At 38.4% G+C, this 16989-nt stretch overlaps 1 protein-coding gene across 2 annotated transcripts in view; it reads right to left on the bottom strand.

The window, feature by feature from the left end:
- The window catches only part of BORCS5 (BLOC-1 related complex subunit 5), a 98682-nt gene that overhangs the window by 15840 nt on the left and 65853 nt on the right, over positions 1 to 16989 (bottom strand). For both annotated transcript variants that reach the window (XM_032855024.1, XM_032855023.1), the window contains exon 3: positions 9631 to 9788. In XM_032855024.1, coding sequence (XP_032710915.1) covers positions 9631 to 9788 — 158 coding nt within the window. The remainder of the gene's footprint in view (positions 1 to 9630; positions 9789 to 16989) is intronic.

Here is a 16989-nt window from a genome sequence, read left to right as displayed (position 1 = left end):
TTTGATGTGACCTTGGACAAGCAGTAGGCTCTCTAGTCATGTGTAGCATGAACTGTGGATAATGCCAGGATAGCATCTAAAGTCTTACAATATTAAAATATAGTTTGTCGGGGCACCCAGGTATCTCAGTCAGTTAAGCATCCAATTCTTGATTTCAGTTCAGGTCATGATCTCAGGGTCATGAGACTGAGCCCCAGTTGGGCTCTGTGCTCAGTGAGGAGTCTGCTTCTCTCCCTCTCGGAGCCTCCCTCTGGCCCTAAACCTTGGTCGCGCTTGTGCTCACTCTCAAAACTAAATAAACAAATCTTTAAAATATAGTTTATCAATATGGGCAGAGAAAAGTTAACTGTTGCCTCATGCTCTAGGAACACATCCTAGAAACATCCTTTGGGAATCGTTGAAAGACTTAGTATAGATTTAGAATTTAGTAAAGATTTAGAATCACTGAAAGAATTAGTGATATTTTTAAAATATGGATCTGCAAGTGTTCTCCCAACTAACAACAGAGGATAGCCAGTAAGTCTCCACTTCAGAACATCTAGATAAGTATGACAGCAGATTGTTAATAAGGACAAGAATTTTGGGTATTGTCTAAAAATTTGATAAATTTTAGGTATAGACAGAGTTTTGAGGAAGAGTCTCCTGGCTCACTCTGTACTAGCCAGGATATCTTATCTTACAAGTTCCTTTCTAGAAAGGTGTTCATGGCCCACCCTACCTATAATTTCCATACCACTGACATTTCAAATCCCTTTTCTTGCCTTATATTTTCATTCTCAGCACTTATCTTACACACTTTAAAAAAAAAAAAAAAACCTTTTTTACCTTTATTGTCTGTTTCCCCAACCACACAAGGTTCTATGAGGAAAGAATTCTATTTTGTTCAGTGATATATCATCAACACCTAAAACAGAGCCTGGCAAAGAGCTGAATGAGTTCATAAGTGAAGCAGACATGTAAAGGCACACGCATACAAAGTTCTGAAAGGCATGTTCTTATCTCAGTGAGTCAAAATTCTGCACCCAGGGAGACAGAACCCTAATAAGACTCATACATCACAGGGGGGAAAAAAAGAGTTGGAGGTATTCCAAGTTGGGGAAAAAAATGTATGTTCAAGATAGACATATGTAAAGTACAGAAAATAGAATGAAGCAGGCTAAAAACAAATACCACCAATCATCTCATCATTAACAGGCAACCACAACTAACGGTCATGTTTCCTTTGAATCTTTTTTTAAAAAGATACTTAACATAGCTGAAATCATATTGACTGTATAATGCTATGCTCTGATTTTTCACTTAATGTGAAAAGCTGAAGTGTTTTCATAGTATCACCTGGTTTTCACTGACAGGACTTACATCAAGTGAAATTCATCATAAACTTTTGCCCTTCTGAATCTCAAAGTTGGGCTACAGATGCATTTTAGGAATATAAGCTGAAAGATGATACATATGTTCAAAGTATAGCTCAAAATGTAATACAGCCCCGGGCATGCATGTAGACGATCTTTCCCAGCCTCCTTTGAAGTTAGCTGCGGCCAAGTGGTTGAGTTCCAGCCACAATGATGTGTGACACTTACAGAATCTCCCATCTGTGTTACTCCACTCTCCTTCCTCTTCTGCCAACCTGGTGCTATCAGGACATGGTCTTTGGTTAGGTATGGCGGAGCCACAAGATGGGAGGAGCCTAAATCCCTGAACAAGGGAGGAGAGTCACCAGCTAATATCCAGAAACATCCAGAAACAGACCTAGATTTCTGTTGCATTTGAGCCATTACACATTTCTTCATCTATTTATAGCTGCAATCTAGCCTACCCTACCTAATACAACCTTCAAACATTTTCCCTAACAGAATAAAGAAGCTTCTCAGGCACTATGATAAAGACGGTGAAGTAACTGAAGAATGTATTATGTTCTTCATTTAACAAACATTTACTAAATGTTTACCACATGCCAGGCATTGTTTCAAGCACTGCAGCAACATTTGCATTTGCTAAAATTCCTTGGTTTTTCTTCACTGAAAGAGATACAGGACAGGGAATAGCTTTTCCCAGCCCTACTTCCAGTTTTCTAGCCCACATGCCTTTACTGCTTACCCTCTAGCTTACAGACTGCAGTTACTCTTGATTCCACAGGCAGCTAAAGGGGCCTCTACCACTGCCCACTCCGGCAGACTGGAAATGAATGACCTACGGGATGGAAAGGGACAGGGGCTCTAGTAGCTGGCTCATGCGGCTAGTACTAGAAAAGCTGGCAGCTCCAGCTGTCTAGGGGCATGTCTAGGGCAAGCAAACTAGGGGGGAAATAGGGCTGCTGTTCACACATGCTCATATGTCAGTATCCAGAATTAGAATGGAGTTAAATCTTGGAGCAGTCAAAGAACTGGGTTTTGCTCCTGCCTCGCCAAAAAATACAGGCCTACATTTCCAGAGGCAAGTAATAAACTAGATTGGGCCCTCTTCCAGGATTTCAGCCTTTTGGCAGGACAGTGTTGGTGTAAAGGAAGTGTGGGGCCAGGCCCAAGGAAGTACCGTACGGTGTACCTTACAGCCAGACAAACCAGGGTAAGCCCAATCCCCCATCTGCATTTCCTGCACCCAAGGGACCAGTTGCATTTCTTACCAAAAAGAAAGGTTGCCCAAAGGACAGGAATGGGGGAGAACTATAATTATATTGTAAGGTCTCAACCTGAAATTTACAACAAAGTAACTTGTAAAATAGAAAGGCAGCACAAAATTTCCTTTTAAATACCCCAGTACGTTAGCAAAAAGAAGCCCAACATCTCAATGATCTTGTCAAAATTTGTAGTTTTAAGTAAACATCCCCAATCCATTTTATAATTTGAGGTCAAGCAAACAGAAAACAGTGTGAGGGTATGTTTAAAAGCAGCAACAGGAATCTAACAAGGCTGAAATTTAAAGGAGATTCAGTTCAAGGTGTAAAGAACAGCCTCACCTGGCCAGTTATCCCCATGAAGGAGCTCACAGTGAATGCTAATGCCACCTCAGATACCGATTCTTGGTGGAACACTGTAAGCGACTCATTTAACTTTGACCAACCTCTTTCCCAGCCCCACGGGAGGAAGCATGGTATAGGAAGTCAGGGAAAATACTTGGAAAACGGCTCCAGCTAGGTCTTAAAGATTCTAGTACTGCCAACAGAAAGAAATCCCTGCCCAGCTCTATGTGCTGGCCCATGCCTGGGAGCTCACTTCTTCAAATACCAGTTGAGTGTCTACTGCATGAAAAAGGAATAACTAAAATAAAAATGAAAGATTCCAAAGAAGTAGAATGTAAGTAGTATGGTAATGTAGGAAAGCGAACTGGTGATCTTCTATCATATCTTAGCATTTTAACTAGAATAAAAATCTTGTGCAAATCCCAAAGAAACTCAAGGACGTTGTTTTTTTTTATCTGTGCAATGAAAAGGCTGCATCAGAGAAACTTGAAGGTCTCTTTGTAATCTCATGTAATCATGCAGCTTCCTCAGAACCAAAACTCTTTCTTACACCTGTTCATCTGAACCTCCCATTCAATGCTTTGTATTGGTTTATGCTACCTAGAATAGTATGCTTATCAGCACATCTAAAAATGAAAACCACAGACTACCAGAATCACACCATGAATTTAGTCTCAAGGCCTTTGAGCCAGCACACAGTAACAGTAACGAAATAAACCCAGTGCTTTCATCTTAGTTCACAAAATATTCCAATCTAGGAACATACTTACCCTTTGACAGCAACTACAGCAAGGCAGAAACATGATCCAGGTCAGTGCCAAGAGTTGCTCCAAATGTCTTAACTACGTCTTCCTGGGACTGTGTATTTGCCACCTGCCCTCTCCCAAATCCCCTGCCCCTGGGGAAGGCACCCTCACTAGGAAGATGTATGTTCCTTTCACTTTTCAGATAACCCAAATTTCAATGGCTGATGTGACCTAAAACTGAAAGTATCTGCCTGGCAACTTGAACCTTAACTAGAAAGAATGTGATATCACAGAAAAAAAAAAAAAATCACTGAAATGACAAGAATCATGTGTCCGTAGCCTAGAAGCCAAGGACTAATCATTCACTGCCATCCAGTTTCATGTTTCTCATGACCCGTGTTCCCAGGCACTGGCTTGTTACTCACAAAGTGGAATAAACAATTAACTACAAAAAATTACACATATCACATACCCGTAGCATGAAAGAAATATAGGGCTTGAGAGAAAACAGAGTGGGCTAAAAATTGAGTTTTGCCTCTACTTAGTTTTTTATTACACTTCGGCTGTTGAAAGTACAGCTTAAAAGAAGCCAATATTCAGACTGCTACTGGTATCAAGAAACTACATATAGGCCAATTCATAGCATTAGGGTTAGGCTTTTCTCTTTAGCCATTATTTATATTGAAACTACCAACAAGAGCCAACACTATGGTGTTTACCATATGGAAACAAAGTCCTAAGTACTTCCCAGAGAATAACTAATTTACCCTTACCAAAATCTTTCTGAGGCAGATACCATTCTTACTCTATTTAACAGAAGAACTGAGGCTCAGAAGAACTGAGTTACTTGTTCAAGGTCACAAAGCTAGTCAGAAGCAGTAACAGGATTTGAACTGAGGCAACGAGGTTCTGGAGCTTACATGCAGAACTGCTATGCAGAAGCACCCACACATACAAGACATACACGTTATCCCTTCCTTAGCTGAGCCCTCCGTGCTTCCCAGTGCTCACAACCATACTCCTACCCAATGGTCACTCTTAATGAAAGACCTCCCCTCCTCAGAGAGAATACCCACGCTCCTCGGGGGGTGGCGGATCTATGCCAGTTACCCTCTTTTTATAAACTTTTCCAATTCTCCTTGTTCTCTCAAAACAAATGCCCTAGGGTTCTAAATCCCACCCTTTCTTGCTGCCTCAGGGACGCTACTCTAAGACCCTTTCTATCCTTCGTCTTCGATCTCTTCTCTTCTGTCTCTTCCCTGTCAACCTGTAACATGTTCAAGTACACCACCTGCAAAACAAAACAAAACAAAACACCAAACCCCCCTTTGATCTTCATCCACTTTTAATTCCATAATTTTGGCCACTACCTCACTCTGTGACCCTGGATTACCTTCTTACCCTCTCTACTAGGCTTCATTTTCTGCATGTAAATAATGAGGGCACTGGACCAGAAGGTTTCTAAGGTCCTTTGAATTCCATTGTTCTATGGTTCTTTTTTTTTTTTTTTAAAGGTTTTATTTATTTGACAGAGAGAGATCACAAGTAGGCAGAGAGGCAGGCAGAGAGAGAGGGAAGCAGGCTCCCTGCTGAGCAGAGAGCCTGATGCGGGACTTGATCCCAGGACCCTGAGATCATGACCTGAGCTGAAGGCAGAGGCTTAACCCACTGAGCCACCCAGGCGCCCCTGTTCTATGGTTCTTAATGCAGAGTAGAATTTTTTGAACAAGTTTAGTTTCTTCATTGTCCCCTGAAGCCTCAAAGTTAATTTTCTTCTAAGACTGCCAAGGTGTTTCTGTAGCCAGCAGTGCCCCCACCCCCCTCCCACTCATTTGCCCTTTGACTTCCCTTTAAGAGTTAGCTTCAGCCTCACCTGCTCCAGGACATCCTGATCTTTAACTCTTACAGCACCTCAGTTAGGGAGCACAATGGAACACTCTCCATTAATAGTGCCATATCTTTCACGTATCTTTCCTGCGTATCTTTGTTCCCTCACTTAGACTAAGCTCTCAGCTAGCAGGCACTCTGTCACATTTCTCTGTAATCCCTAAAAACCCTCACACTGAGTAGGTCTGCAACAGTTGCTCAGTGATGCTGATCGGCTGACTGAGGGGTCCCCCAGGAGCCACCAAGGAAACTGGTGGTCAGTGTGAATTACAAGGCTCTCTGGGAAGGAAGACTACCTCGAGCTACTCCTCTCTCAGACACATGGATTTGTAAAACCCAGATTTTTCATTCAAGAGCATCATCCAAATTTAGGAACAGGAAAGCTTAGTTAACTCCCTGATTTTTTTTTATCTGAATCAGAACAGTAACAGCCATGTTTCCCTTTGATCCAAACTTAAAGTGACTGCAGGCCTGTAACTTTATGAGTCTCTGGCTGATCCAGGTTCTACACTTCCACTAATACATATTCTCCAAGGTTATTAAGTTCCTTACTTTTCAACACATACAGCATTATGTTACTTCCTCATGCTTGCAACCAAATTTCCAGGAAACATCTGGAATAATATTAAAGAGTTGGTGTTATATCAAAACTACATCCTCTGCTTTACTCATTTGGAAGTGACTAATTTCAACCCTGAGGTTAGAAGTGAGCACAGATGGATGTGTATGTTTTAGGAGTCTGCTAGCACTTACCAAAAGAGATGCCAAGTCACTAATGAAAAACCCTAAACAGTGTTCACTCCTTCACCTTCAGAGAACTACCGAGCTACCATGTACTGTGAGTAGTGTTCTCTGTTCTATAACAATCCCGGGTAACTACTGACCACTCAAAGTGAACCCCAAAGTTTCTCAAACAATTTTAAACTCAGTTTGTTTTAAATGAATGCTCTAGAACACTGGTTCTCAACCCTGGTTACATGTTAGCATCACCTAGAGCACCTTCATAAATACCAAGGCCTAGCTCCCTCCCTTCCATACTCACCACCCTTCAAAGATTTGTGTCTAACTGGTTTAGAGTGAGACCTATACATCAGCTACTTCTTAAAAGCACTTTGGCTATACTGATAAATTAAGGTGTTATTATTTTAGGTATGACAACAGAATTACGGCTGGGTTTTGGAAAAGGCTTTCTTAGTGGAAAAACTGGTAAAATTCAAATAAGGTCTCCGCTTAGTTGATAGTGTGGAACTGCTATTAATTTCCCAATTTTGATCATTGTACTAAGGGTCTGTAAAATGCTCACTTTAAAGGAAGCTGTGTGAGGGGTATAGAGGAACTCTCTAAATTATTTTTATGACTTTTTTCTAAGTATAAAACTAGTAAAGATTTTGAAAAGTTTTTTAAAGAGTCCTTCACTTTTAAAGATACATACTTTGGGGTGTCTGGGTGGCTCAGTTGGTTAAGCCTAAGTGTCCAACTCTTGATTTGGCTTAGGTCATGATCTCACTATCATGAGACTGAGCCCCACACAGAGCCTGCTTAAGATTCTCTCTCCCCCTCTCCCCTGTGCCCCCATGCTGCTTGTGCTCTCTCTTAAGAAAGACACATATTTAAGTATTTATGAATGAAATTATATGCCTGAGATTTGCTGCAAAATAGATCAGTTGGAGAGGTGGCAGGGAGTGAGTGGGGGGCATACACAAAATAGGACCTTACACAAACTGATGGCTGTAGTCAGCAGCTGGGCAATGAGTGCAGGAAGGTTCCCAATATTTGTCTGCTTCACTGTGTGTGCGCATAAAATTTTCCATCCTAAATACTGGAGGCAGAAATTCCCAGGTGATTCTAACACACATTCAGGGCCAAGAAATACTGCTCGAGAGTCTTGGAAATGAAGTATAATGAGAAGCTCTACCTAGTATGACAATCTACAAAATATTCGGCTCTTTGACGCTGAGCTAGTCGTTCAATCTTTATTTCTTACACTTTCCTAAACTACAAAACAACAGAAATAGACTAAAGGACCTTTCAAAAAGAAGATGAGAACTATCATGACATAGATTTACTGTTCTAAAATCTTCTATGAATTAACATCATTGTTAATTTCTAGCACAATAATAAAAAATGGGAAGGTCTTGTGTCTGCAAAAGCAGTTCCCAAAGAATATTCTTTTAAAAACCTACTTCTATAAGAAATTACCTAGGATAAGGGTTCTGGGATCAAATAAGTTTGAAAAACACCAGTTTTATTTCCTGTAAGATTCCTAAGAACTTTTTGTTTTGTTTTTGAAATATTTATTTTCTAATGAGCATACAAGGTGAAGATTCAATAAAAATATGTCAATATTTTACTCATACAGACCTTCATAGCATGACCTCTTGTCAAGCAAACTACACACGACTCTCAGAATATACAAATAGTTTTTTTGGGGGGGGCCTAAGAACTTTTAATAAGATTAATACGCATCGTGACTTTCCAAGGGTAGTGACGGAATAAGCAAAAAGTCTGACTTTCTTCACATGGGACTAGTTCTGTAGAATTTATTTTGGAAAACAGTGCTCTAGACCAGTGGTTCCCAAATCTCAGGTAATGGAGAATGGAATCGGTATCATTTGATAAGCTTATTAAAATAATGATTCATAGACCACATCCTAGAACTACTGGCAGGAAAGGAAAACTCGGTCTTTAAACAAGTGAAAAACTCAAGAGATTCTGATACACAGTCACATTTGAGATTTAAATTTCTGTAGATCATAATACAGTAAAATAAGCTTATAATATTTAAAAGACCACAATAATGCCAACCACTACGAAAATATGAAATGACAATTTGGAATGCTCCCCCAAATAAAAGAATTTAAGCCATGAGGGAAGCATATATGTATACATTTTATGAAAGGTAAGTAGTAAAATATTGGAGGTGTTGGCAAATTCAAATCAATATACCTAGTGACAACTCTGTAATTATCTTAAGGATTTACTACATTTATTACTAATTGTTAATGAATTTGCAGTGATTCTCAACTCTCTCTGTGTTTCCCCATATCTGTCTTCTTCTCAAGTCCGAATCAATGACCAGGACTGTTTTGTTAAATAACTCCAGGAGTTGCCATTAACATGAGTGGTTTCTCAGTAACAGAGCTCCTGACCTTTTCTTTATGTGATACTACTTCGAGGTATCAGGAATCTCAATCCAATCTCTTCTTTCCTGAAAACTTCGGAAAATGTTTGTACTACACCTTAGTGCTCACAGAGCTGTGCCATGCAGCAGCCCAGTCAATGATATATTTCAGTGTTTAACAGAAGTACCTTATTATTCTCAATAATTACTAAACATCTGTATCATGCACTTTAGTTTTCGAAGTACTTTCACAGGAATTATCTTGCTCCTTCCCTCACAAAAACCTTGTGGATTGAATAGGCCTAAATGTTTCCATTCAACCAATAAAAATCACTGAGCATTTCATATGTTCATACTGTGAAAAAGTAACTGAAAGAGATTATCAAGGCTCCTGCTCTCAAACAACTGATACCCTATTGGAAAACAAAATATAAATGACATACAGGAAACAGCTAAAGTCAATTCAAAGATAAAATGTTAGCTAGAGCAGATTAGTATGGCAGGATTTTACATACTAATAGTAGCTAACACTTACTGAGCAATTTAATCTTCGTTCAACCCTTGGGATAGGTTACTACTCTTTTTCAGATGAGAAAACTGAGACCAGGAGAACTTAAGTAACTTACCCAAGCAAATAAATGGTGAACCAAGATTCAAATTCCAGATTTGTCCAGCTCCTTTTTATTACATTTTACTCCTTTTTATCAATACATTTTTTTACATTTTATCATTACATTTTACTGCTAGGAAAGACAATCTATCTAAAGCAACGGGGACAAATGTCAAGACTAAATCAGAAAATGACCATTTCCCATAAAGCTTGGATCACTGGCTCTACTGCCCAGCACAAACGGAGTTGGGAGTCGGAGGAAATCACAATAATGAGCAGGTGATGTTATTTTGCCACAGTACATTACCTCTTTGATTCGTTTAACCAAAGCATTCTGATCAAAGGCAACGGCCTCTGCACACTGATGAAGATGATCCTGATATCGGAGGCAGAGCTGTAACACCTGCTGAGAATCCAGTTTCTCCAATTTGGTATTTGTTGGGGAAGTCTGGCCACTCAATAGCCCTTCAAACAGAAAATAAAAAATGAAATGAAATGGAAGTTACTATTAATAAATTTGTTTTATAAGTAACTTAATAAGGTCACTGAAGATGGGGTAGGAGACTAAAATTTAATCTTTTGCTACATTACATTACATCTTTTGCTACATGCTAATGACAGTCATAGAAACCATCACTGAAGGAGCATCTCTTATATACCAAGCACTAGGCAAAGTGTTTCATATGCATTATTTTCATAATCATAATTTCCCTAGAAAGTAAGGTATTATTAATCCCATTTCATAGATAAACTCAAGACACACAGAAATGAAGATTTAAAAAAAAAAAGAGTGACATAGCATAGTATAGTCATAGTAAGTGGTTTCTCTAGAATACAGCTCTTGACCATTAGAAACTATTTCAATGTATCAGGAATATAAATCCCTACTTGAATGAAAACTTTGGAAGATGTTCTAATACATCTTTTAATAATGTAATGATCATCTGACTTTAAAACAAAGGCTGCAGCCAGAGACAAAGAAGGGCATTACATAACAATAAAGGGATCAATCCGTTAAGAGGCTATAACAATTACAAATATTGATGCACCCAACACTGGAGCACCTAAATACATGAAACAAATACTAAAAGATATAAAGGAAGAGACTGAACAGTAGGGGACTTTAATATCACACTTACATCAACGGATAAATCAGACAGAATTAGATAGAAAATCAATAAGGAAACAATGGCTTTGAACAACACATTACATCAGATGGACCTAACAGAAACATTCCATCCAAAGATGGCTGAATATGCATTCTTTTTTTTTTCTTCGAAGATTTATTTATTTACTTATTGAGAGACAGCACAAGCAGGAGGGAGGGGCAGAGGGAGAGGGACAAGCAGACACCACGCTGAGCAAAGAGCCTGACACAGGACTCGATTCCAGGACCCTGGGATCATGACTTGAGCTGAGGGTCGACGCTTAACCGATTGAGCCACCCAGGGGCCCCAGAACACACATTCTTTTTAGGTGTATATGAAACATTCTCCAGGACACACCACACATTAGGCTGTAAGACAAGTCTTAATAAATCTAAGAAGACTGAAATCATATCAAGCATCTTTTCCAACCACAATGCTATGAAACTAGAAATCAATTATATGAAAAAAAAAATGGAGGGACACCTGGTAGCTTGGTCTGTTAAGAGTCTGCCTTCAGCTCAAGTCATGATCCTAGAGTCCTGGGATCACGTCCTGAATCGGGCTCCTTGCTCAGCAGGGAACGTGCTTTTCCCTCTGCCTGCTGCTCCCCCTGCTTGTGCATTCTGTCTCTGACAAATGAATAAAATCTTAAAAAAACAAACAAACAAAACAAAAAAAAAACTATTAAAAAAAAGAACTAGAAAAAATACAAACACATGGAGGCTAAACAACATGCCACTAAATAGCCAATGAGTCAATAAATAAATCAAAGAGGAAATAAAAAAATACATGGAGACAAATGAAATGAAATGGTCCAAAATCTTTGTGACACAGCAAAAGCAGTTCTAAGACGGAAGCTTATAGTGATACAGGCCTACTTCAAAAAGCGAGACAAATCTCAAATAAACAATCTAACCTGACACTTAAGAAACTAGAAAAAAAAGAGAATGACAAAGCCCAAAGTTAGTAAAAGGAAGCAAATAATAAAGATGAGAGTGGAAATAAATTGAGACTAAAAAACAAGAAAAGATCAATGAAGCCAAGAACTGGTTCTTTAAAAAGATAAACAAAATTGATAAACTTCTGGCAAGACTCCTCAAGAAAAAAAAAAAAAGAGAGAGAAGACTCAAAATCAGAAATGAAGAAATAATAACTGATATCACAGAATACAAAGAATTATAAGAGACAACTATGAAAACTTATATGCCAACAAATTGGACAACCTAGAAGAAATGGATAAATTCCTAGAAACATACAATCTTCCAAAACTGAGTAAGGAAGAATAGAAAATTTGAACAAACCAATTACTAGTTATAAAATTGAATCAGTAATAAAAGCAACAACAACAATAACAAACTCCTTTCAGCCAAAGTCCAGGACCAGATGGCTTCACAGATAAATTATATCAAGCATTTTAAAAAGAGTGAAAGCCTATTCTTCTCAAACTATTTCAAAAAACAGAAGAGGAAGGAAAACTTATAAATTCATTCTTCCAGGCCAGCATTACCATTACCAAAACCAAAGACAGTATAAAAAAAAAAAAACAAAAACAAAGGCCAATATCCCTGATGAGCACAGATGCAAAAATCCTCAACAAAATATGAGCAAACCGAATTCAACAATACATTAAAAGATCATTCACCACAATCAAGTGAGATTTATTCCACACATGCAAGGGTGGTTCAATATTCAGAAATCAGTGAATGTTATACATCATATCAACAAAAGAAAAGATAGAAACCATACAATCATCTCAACAGATTCAGAAACAGTATTTGACAAATACAGTATCTGTTAATGATTAAAAACTCTCAATAAAATGCGTTTATAGCAACATACCTCAACATAATAAAGTATGAAACACAGCTCACATCACACTCAATGGTAAAAAACTGAAAGCTTTTCCTCTCAATTCAGAAACAAGACAAGAATGTCCACTCTCACCACTTTTATTAAACATAGTACTAGAAGTCCTAGCTTCAGCAATCCGACAAGGGAAAGAAAAGCATCTAAATTGGTAAGAAAGAAGTAAAACTGTCATTATTTGCAGAAGACGTGATGCTATATATAGGAAACCCTAAACACTCCACCAAAAACCTTAGAATTAATAAATGAGGGGCGCTTGGGTGGCTCAGTTAAGTGTCTGCCCTCAGTTCAGTCATGATCCCAGGGTCCTGGGATTGAGCCCCATGTCAGGGAGGGAGCAGGGAGCCTGCTTCTCCCTCTCCCTCCTACCCTTCTCCCTGCTCATACTTGCTCTCTCAAATAAATAAATAAAAATTTAAAGCACTAATAAATGAATCCAATAAATCTTCAGGATATAAAAACTAATATACATAAACCTATTGTACTTCTATATACTATAAATAAAGTAGCAGGAACAGAAATTTTAAAAATCCCATTTAAAATTGCACCTAAGGGGTGCCTGGGTGGCTCAGCCAGTTAACTGTCTGTCTTCAGCTCAGGTCATGATCCCAGGTTCCTGGGATCAAGCCCCACATCAGGCTCCCGGTTCAGCAGGGAAGTCGGCTTCCCTCTCTCTCTGCCCCTCCCCCTGCTCGTGCTCTCTCTCTCTCTCTCTCTCTTTCAAATAAATAAATAAATAAATAAAATCTTTAAAAAAAAATTGCACCCAAAAGAATAAAATATCTAGGTATAAATTTAAACGAGGTGAAAGACCTAAACTCTGAAAACTATAAGATACTGATGAAATAAACTGAATATGGAACTAATGGAAAAATATACTATGTGCATGGATTAGTTTCGTTAAAATGTCCATACTTCCCAAAGCATCCACAGATTCAGGGCAATCCCTATAAAAATACCAATAGCTGAGGAATTTGAGAGGTAGGGTGGGAAGTTTGGGGGGTACAGAAGGGAAAAATGAAACAAGATGGGATTAGGAGGGAGACAAACCATAAGAGACTCAATCTCACAAAACAAACTGAGGGTTGCTGGGGGGTGGTGGGGTAGGGAGAAGGTGGTTGGGTTATGGACATTGGGGAGGGTATGTGCTATGGTGAGTGCTGTGAAATGTCTAAGCCTGATGATTCACAGACCAGTACCCCTGGGGCAAATAATACATTATATGTTAATAAAAATAATTTTTAAAATACCAATAGCATTTTTCATGGAACTGGGACAAATAATCCTAAAATTATACAGGAACCACAAAAGACCTGGAATAGCCAAAGCAATCTTGAAAAAGCAGAACAAATCATAACACCACACTTCATGATATAATACAAAGCTATAATAATCAAAATGGTATGGTACTGGCACAAAAACAGACCAATGGAACAGGACACACTTAAATGGTCAATTAATCTACAACAAAGGAGCCAAGAATGTACAATGGGGAAAAGACAGTCTTTTCAATAAATGGTGCTGGGAAAACTGGACAGCTACATGCAAAAGGATGAAGCTGGACCACTGTCTTAACACCATACACAAAAGTAAACTCAAAATGAATTCAAGACCTAAGCGTGCAACCTGAAACCATAAAAGAAAACATAGTTATCTCTTGGACTTCAGCCTTACAACATATTTATAGATATTTCTCCTTGGGCAAGGGAAACAAAAGCAAAAATAAACTACTGAGACTATATGAAAATTAAAAAGCTTTTACACAGCAAAAAACAAAAACCATCAACAAAACAAAAAGGCAACCGAGTGAATGGGAGAAGATATTTACCAAAGATATATCTGAGAAGGGGCTAATACCCAAAATACATAAAGACCCAAAATCCATAAAGAACTTAGACAACACCAGAAAAACCCAATCAATCTGATTTAAAAATGGGTAGAGGACCTGAACAGATATTTTCCCAAAGACATACGGATGGCTCATGACACATGGAAAAGATGCTCAACATCATTAATCATCAGAGAAATGCAAATCAAAACCACAATGAGATAATCCCCTTGCAACAGTCAGAATGACTAGTATTAAAAAGACAAGAAACATCAAGTGTTGGCAAGGATGTGGAGAAAAGGGAACCCTCAGCATCGTGGTGGGAATGTAAATAGGTGAAACCATTGCATAAAACAGTTTGGAGGTTCCTCAAAAAATTAAAAATAGAAATACCATATGACCCAGTAATTCCACTACTGAAAATTTACCCAAAGAAAATGAAAACACTAATTTGAAAAGATATATGTAACACTTATGCTTATCATAGCATCATTCATAATAGCCAAATTATAGAGGCAGCCTACATGGCCATCAATAGATGAATGGATAAAGAATATATACAGATCTAGAAGACACAAAGACACACACACACACACACACACACACACACACACACAGAGGAATATTTGTCCTAAAAAAGAATGAAATCTTGCCATTTGTGATAACACGGATCTATAGGGTATAACAGTAAGTGATGTAATTCAGACAGAGGAAGACAACATATGATTTCACTTACATATGGAATCTCTTAAATACAGAGAACTGGTGGCTGCCAGAGGGGACATGGGTGGGGGGATGGGTGAAATAGATGAAGGGGATTGAGAAGTACACATTTCCAGTTATAAAATAAGTCATGGAGATCAAAAGTAGAGAATAGGGAATATAGTCAATAATATTGTAATAATGTGTATGGTGACAAATGTTGACTACACTTCTGGTGAGCTTTGAGTAATGTACAGAATTGTGGAATCACTATGTTGTACATCTGAAACTAATACATTGTATGTCAACTATACTTAATAAACTTTTTTAAATGGTTGTTTGAAAAACTGAGAAACAGAAATAAAATGTAAAGGAACCTGTTAGGAGGAGATGCAAAAATGAAAAAAATTAAAGTGAATAGAATGTCAGTGTACACACCAGAAACTCCTGTTCTTTATGCTTTCTTTCAACATCAGTTTTGTTGCACAACATGTTATAGGACATTTTATTTTCAAAGCCTTTTATATAAACTTACCTTATTTTTCTTTAAGGTGTAGCAGGTAGTTCAGGGTAATTATTAGCATTTATGTAAGAAAAACTCAATTAAAAAGAAAGAAAGAAAGAAATTAAAAACGCTAAATGACTTGTCCATAGTCACACAGCAAAGTCTTGACTAAAACTCAAGCATACCAACTTTTGGTCAGGCACTTTCTGCCAAACCAAAGGTTCACAAACTTTTTGGTATTAGGAGTCCTTTACCTTTTCAAAAATTACTGAGGACCCCGAAAAGCTTTTGTTTATGTGGTTTATAACAATATTCATCTATTAAAAATTAAAACTGAGAAAATTCTGGAATATTTATTAAATTATTTTAAAATAACAATAATAATCTCGTTACATTTTAACATAAATAACATATTTAAAAGAAGTAACTATAATTTCCAAAACAAAAAAGTGAGAAGAGTGGCACTGGCTTAAATTTTATAAGTTTTTTCAATGTCTGGCTTAACAGAAAACAGTTGGACTCTCATATCTGCTTCTGCATTTATTATGTTGCTTTTACAACGTGTAGCTTCCGGAAAACTCCATCGTACATTTCTAAGAGCATGAGAGTAACTGGCAAATGTCTTCATATTATTGTGAAAATAGTTTTGTCCTCAGGGAATCCCTAGCAGGATCCTGAGGATTTCAGAGATAGCGCCACCACACTTTGAGAACCACACTCTGTTTCGTACCAGAGCCAATGATACAACATAAGGTATGCCAAAATAAATATGGAAATGGGGCACATGCTGGGCATGATCAGGATAGACCCACCCACATCAAAGCTCATCTTCCCTCCTCATTCCTGCCTCTTATCACTGATGTCAAACCTTCACTGATTTCTGAGGTACTAGAACTTAAACCAGTCTTCCCCCCACACCTCAACCCATACTTCAACAGGCTGTATGATGGGCTACCCAGTTGTGCTACCCCAGAGAGTCCTTGGAAATGCCAGTCAGTGTTCTCAGATCTTCATCTCACCTCACGGTGCTGGGTTGAACTTGAGGCACTGCTCTGTTCCCCCTCATTCCACTGCCAGTACTAGCTCCCTCAGCAGCTCTAACTGCTGATCTTAGCACAGCACAACACCAGTTTCTCCAGCTGAACCTGCCTCCACACAGTAGCTTTTGATGAAGCTATTTGCGGAAACGGGGATTGATTGATTGATTGATTGATTGATTTAAAAAGATTTTATTTATTTATTTGAGAGAGAGACAGTGAGAGAGAGCATGAGCAAGGAGAAAGTCAGAGGGAGAAGCAGACTCCCCTTGGAGCTGGGAGCCCGATGCGGGACTCGATCCCGGAACTCCAGGATCATGACCTGAGCCGAAGGCAGTCGTCCAAGCAACTTAGCCACCCAGGCGTCCCAGGGATTTATTTATTAATTAAAACTTTCTTTGAGCTCCTATATAGGATCTTGTGTATACCTTTACTCAACTTCCCCGAAAGGCAACATCTTGCAAACCTACAATACAACATCACAACCAGGATATTGACAGTGATACAATCCACTGATCTTATTCAGATGTGCTCATTTTACTTGCACTAGTGTGTGTGTTTGTGTGTGTGTGTGTGTGTG

Source organism: Lontra canadensis, unplaced genomic scaffold (assembly GCF_010015895.1).
Source record: "Lontra canadensis isolate GAN:19392208 unplaced genomic scaffold, GSC_riverotter_1.0 scaffold9, whole genome shotgun sequence".
In the NCBI taxonomy this organism is placed as follows: Eukaryota; Metazoa; Chordata; class Mammalia; order Carnivora; family Mustelidae; genus Lontra; species Lontra canadensis.
Note: the sequence above shows the minus strand (reverse complement) of the source record. Positions and strands in the feature narration are given on the sequence as shown.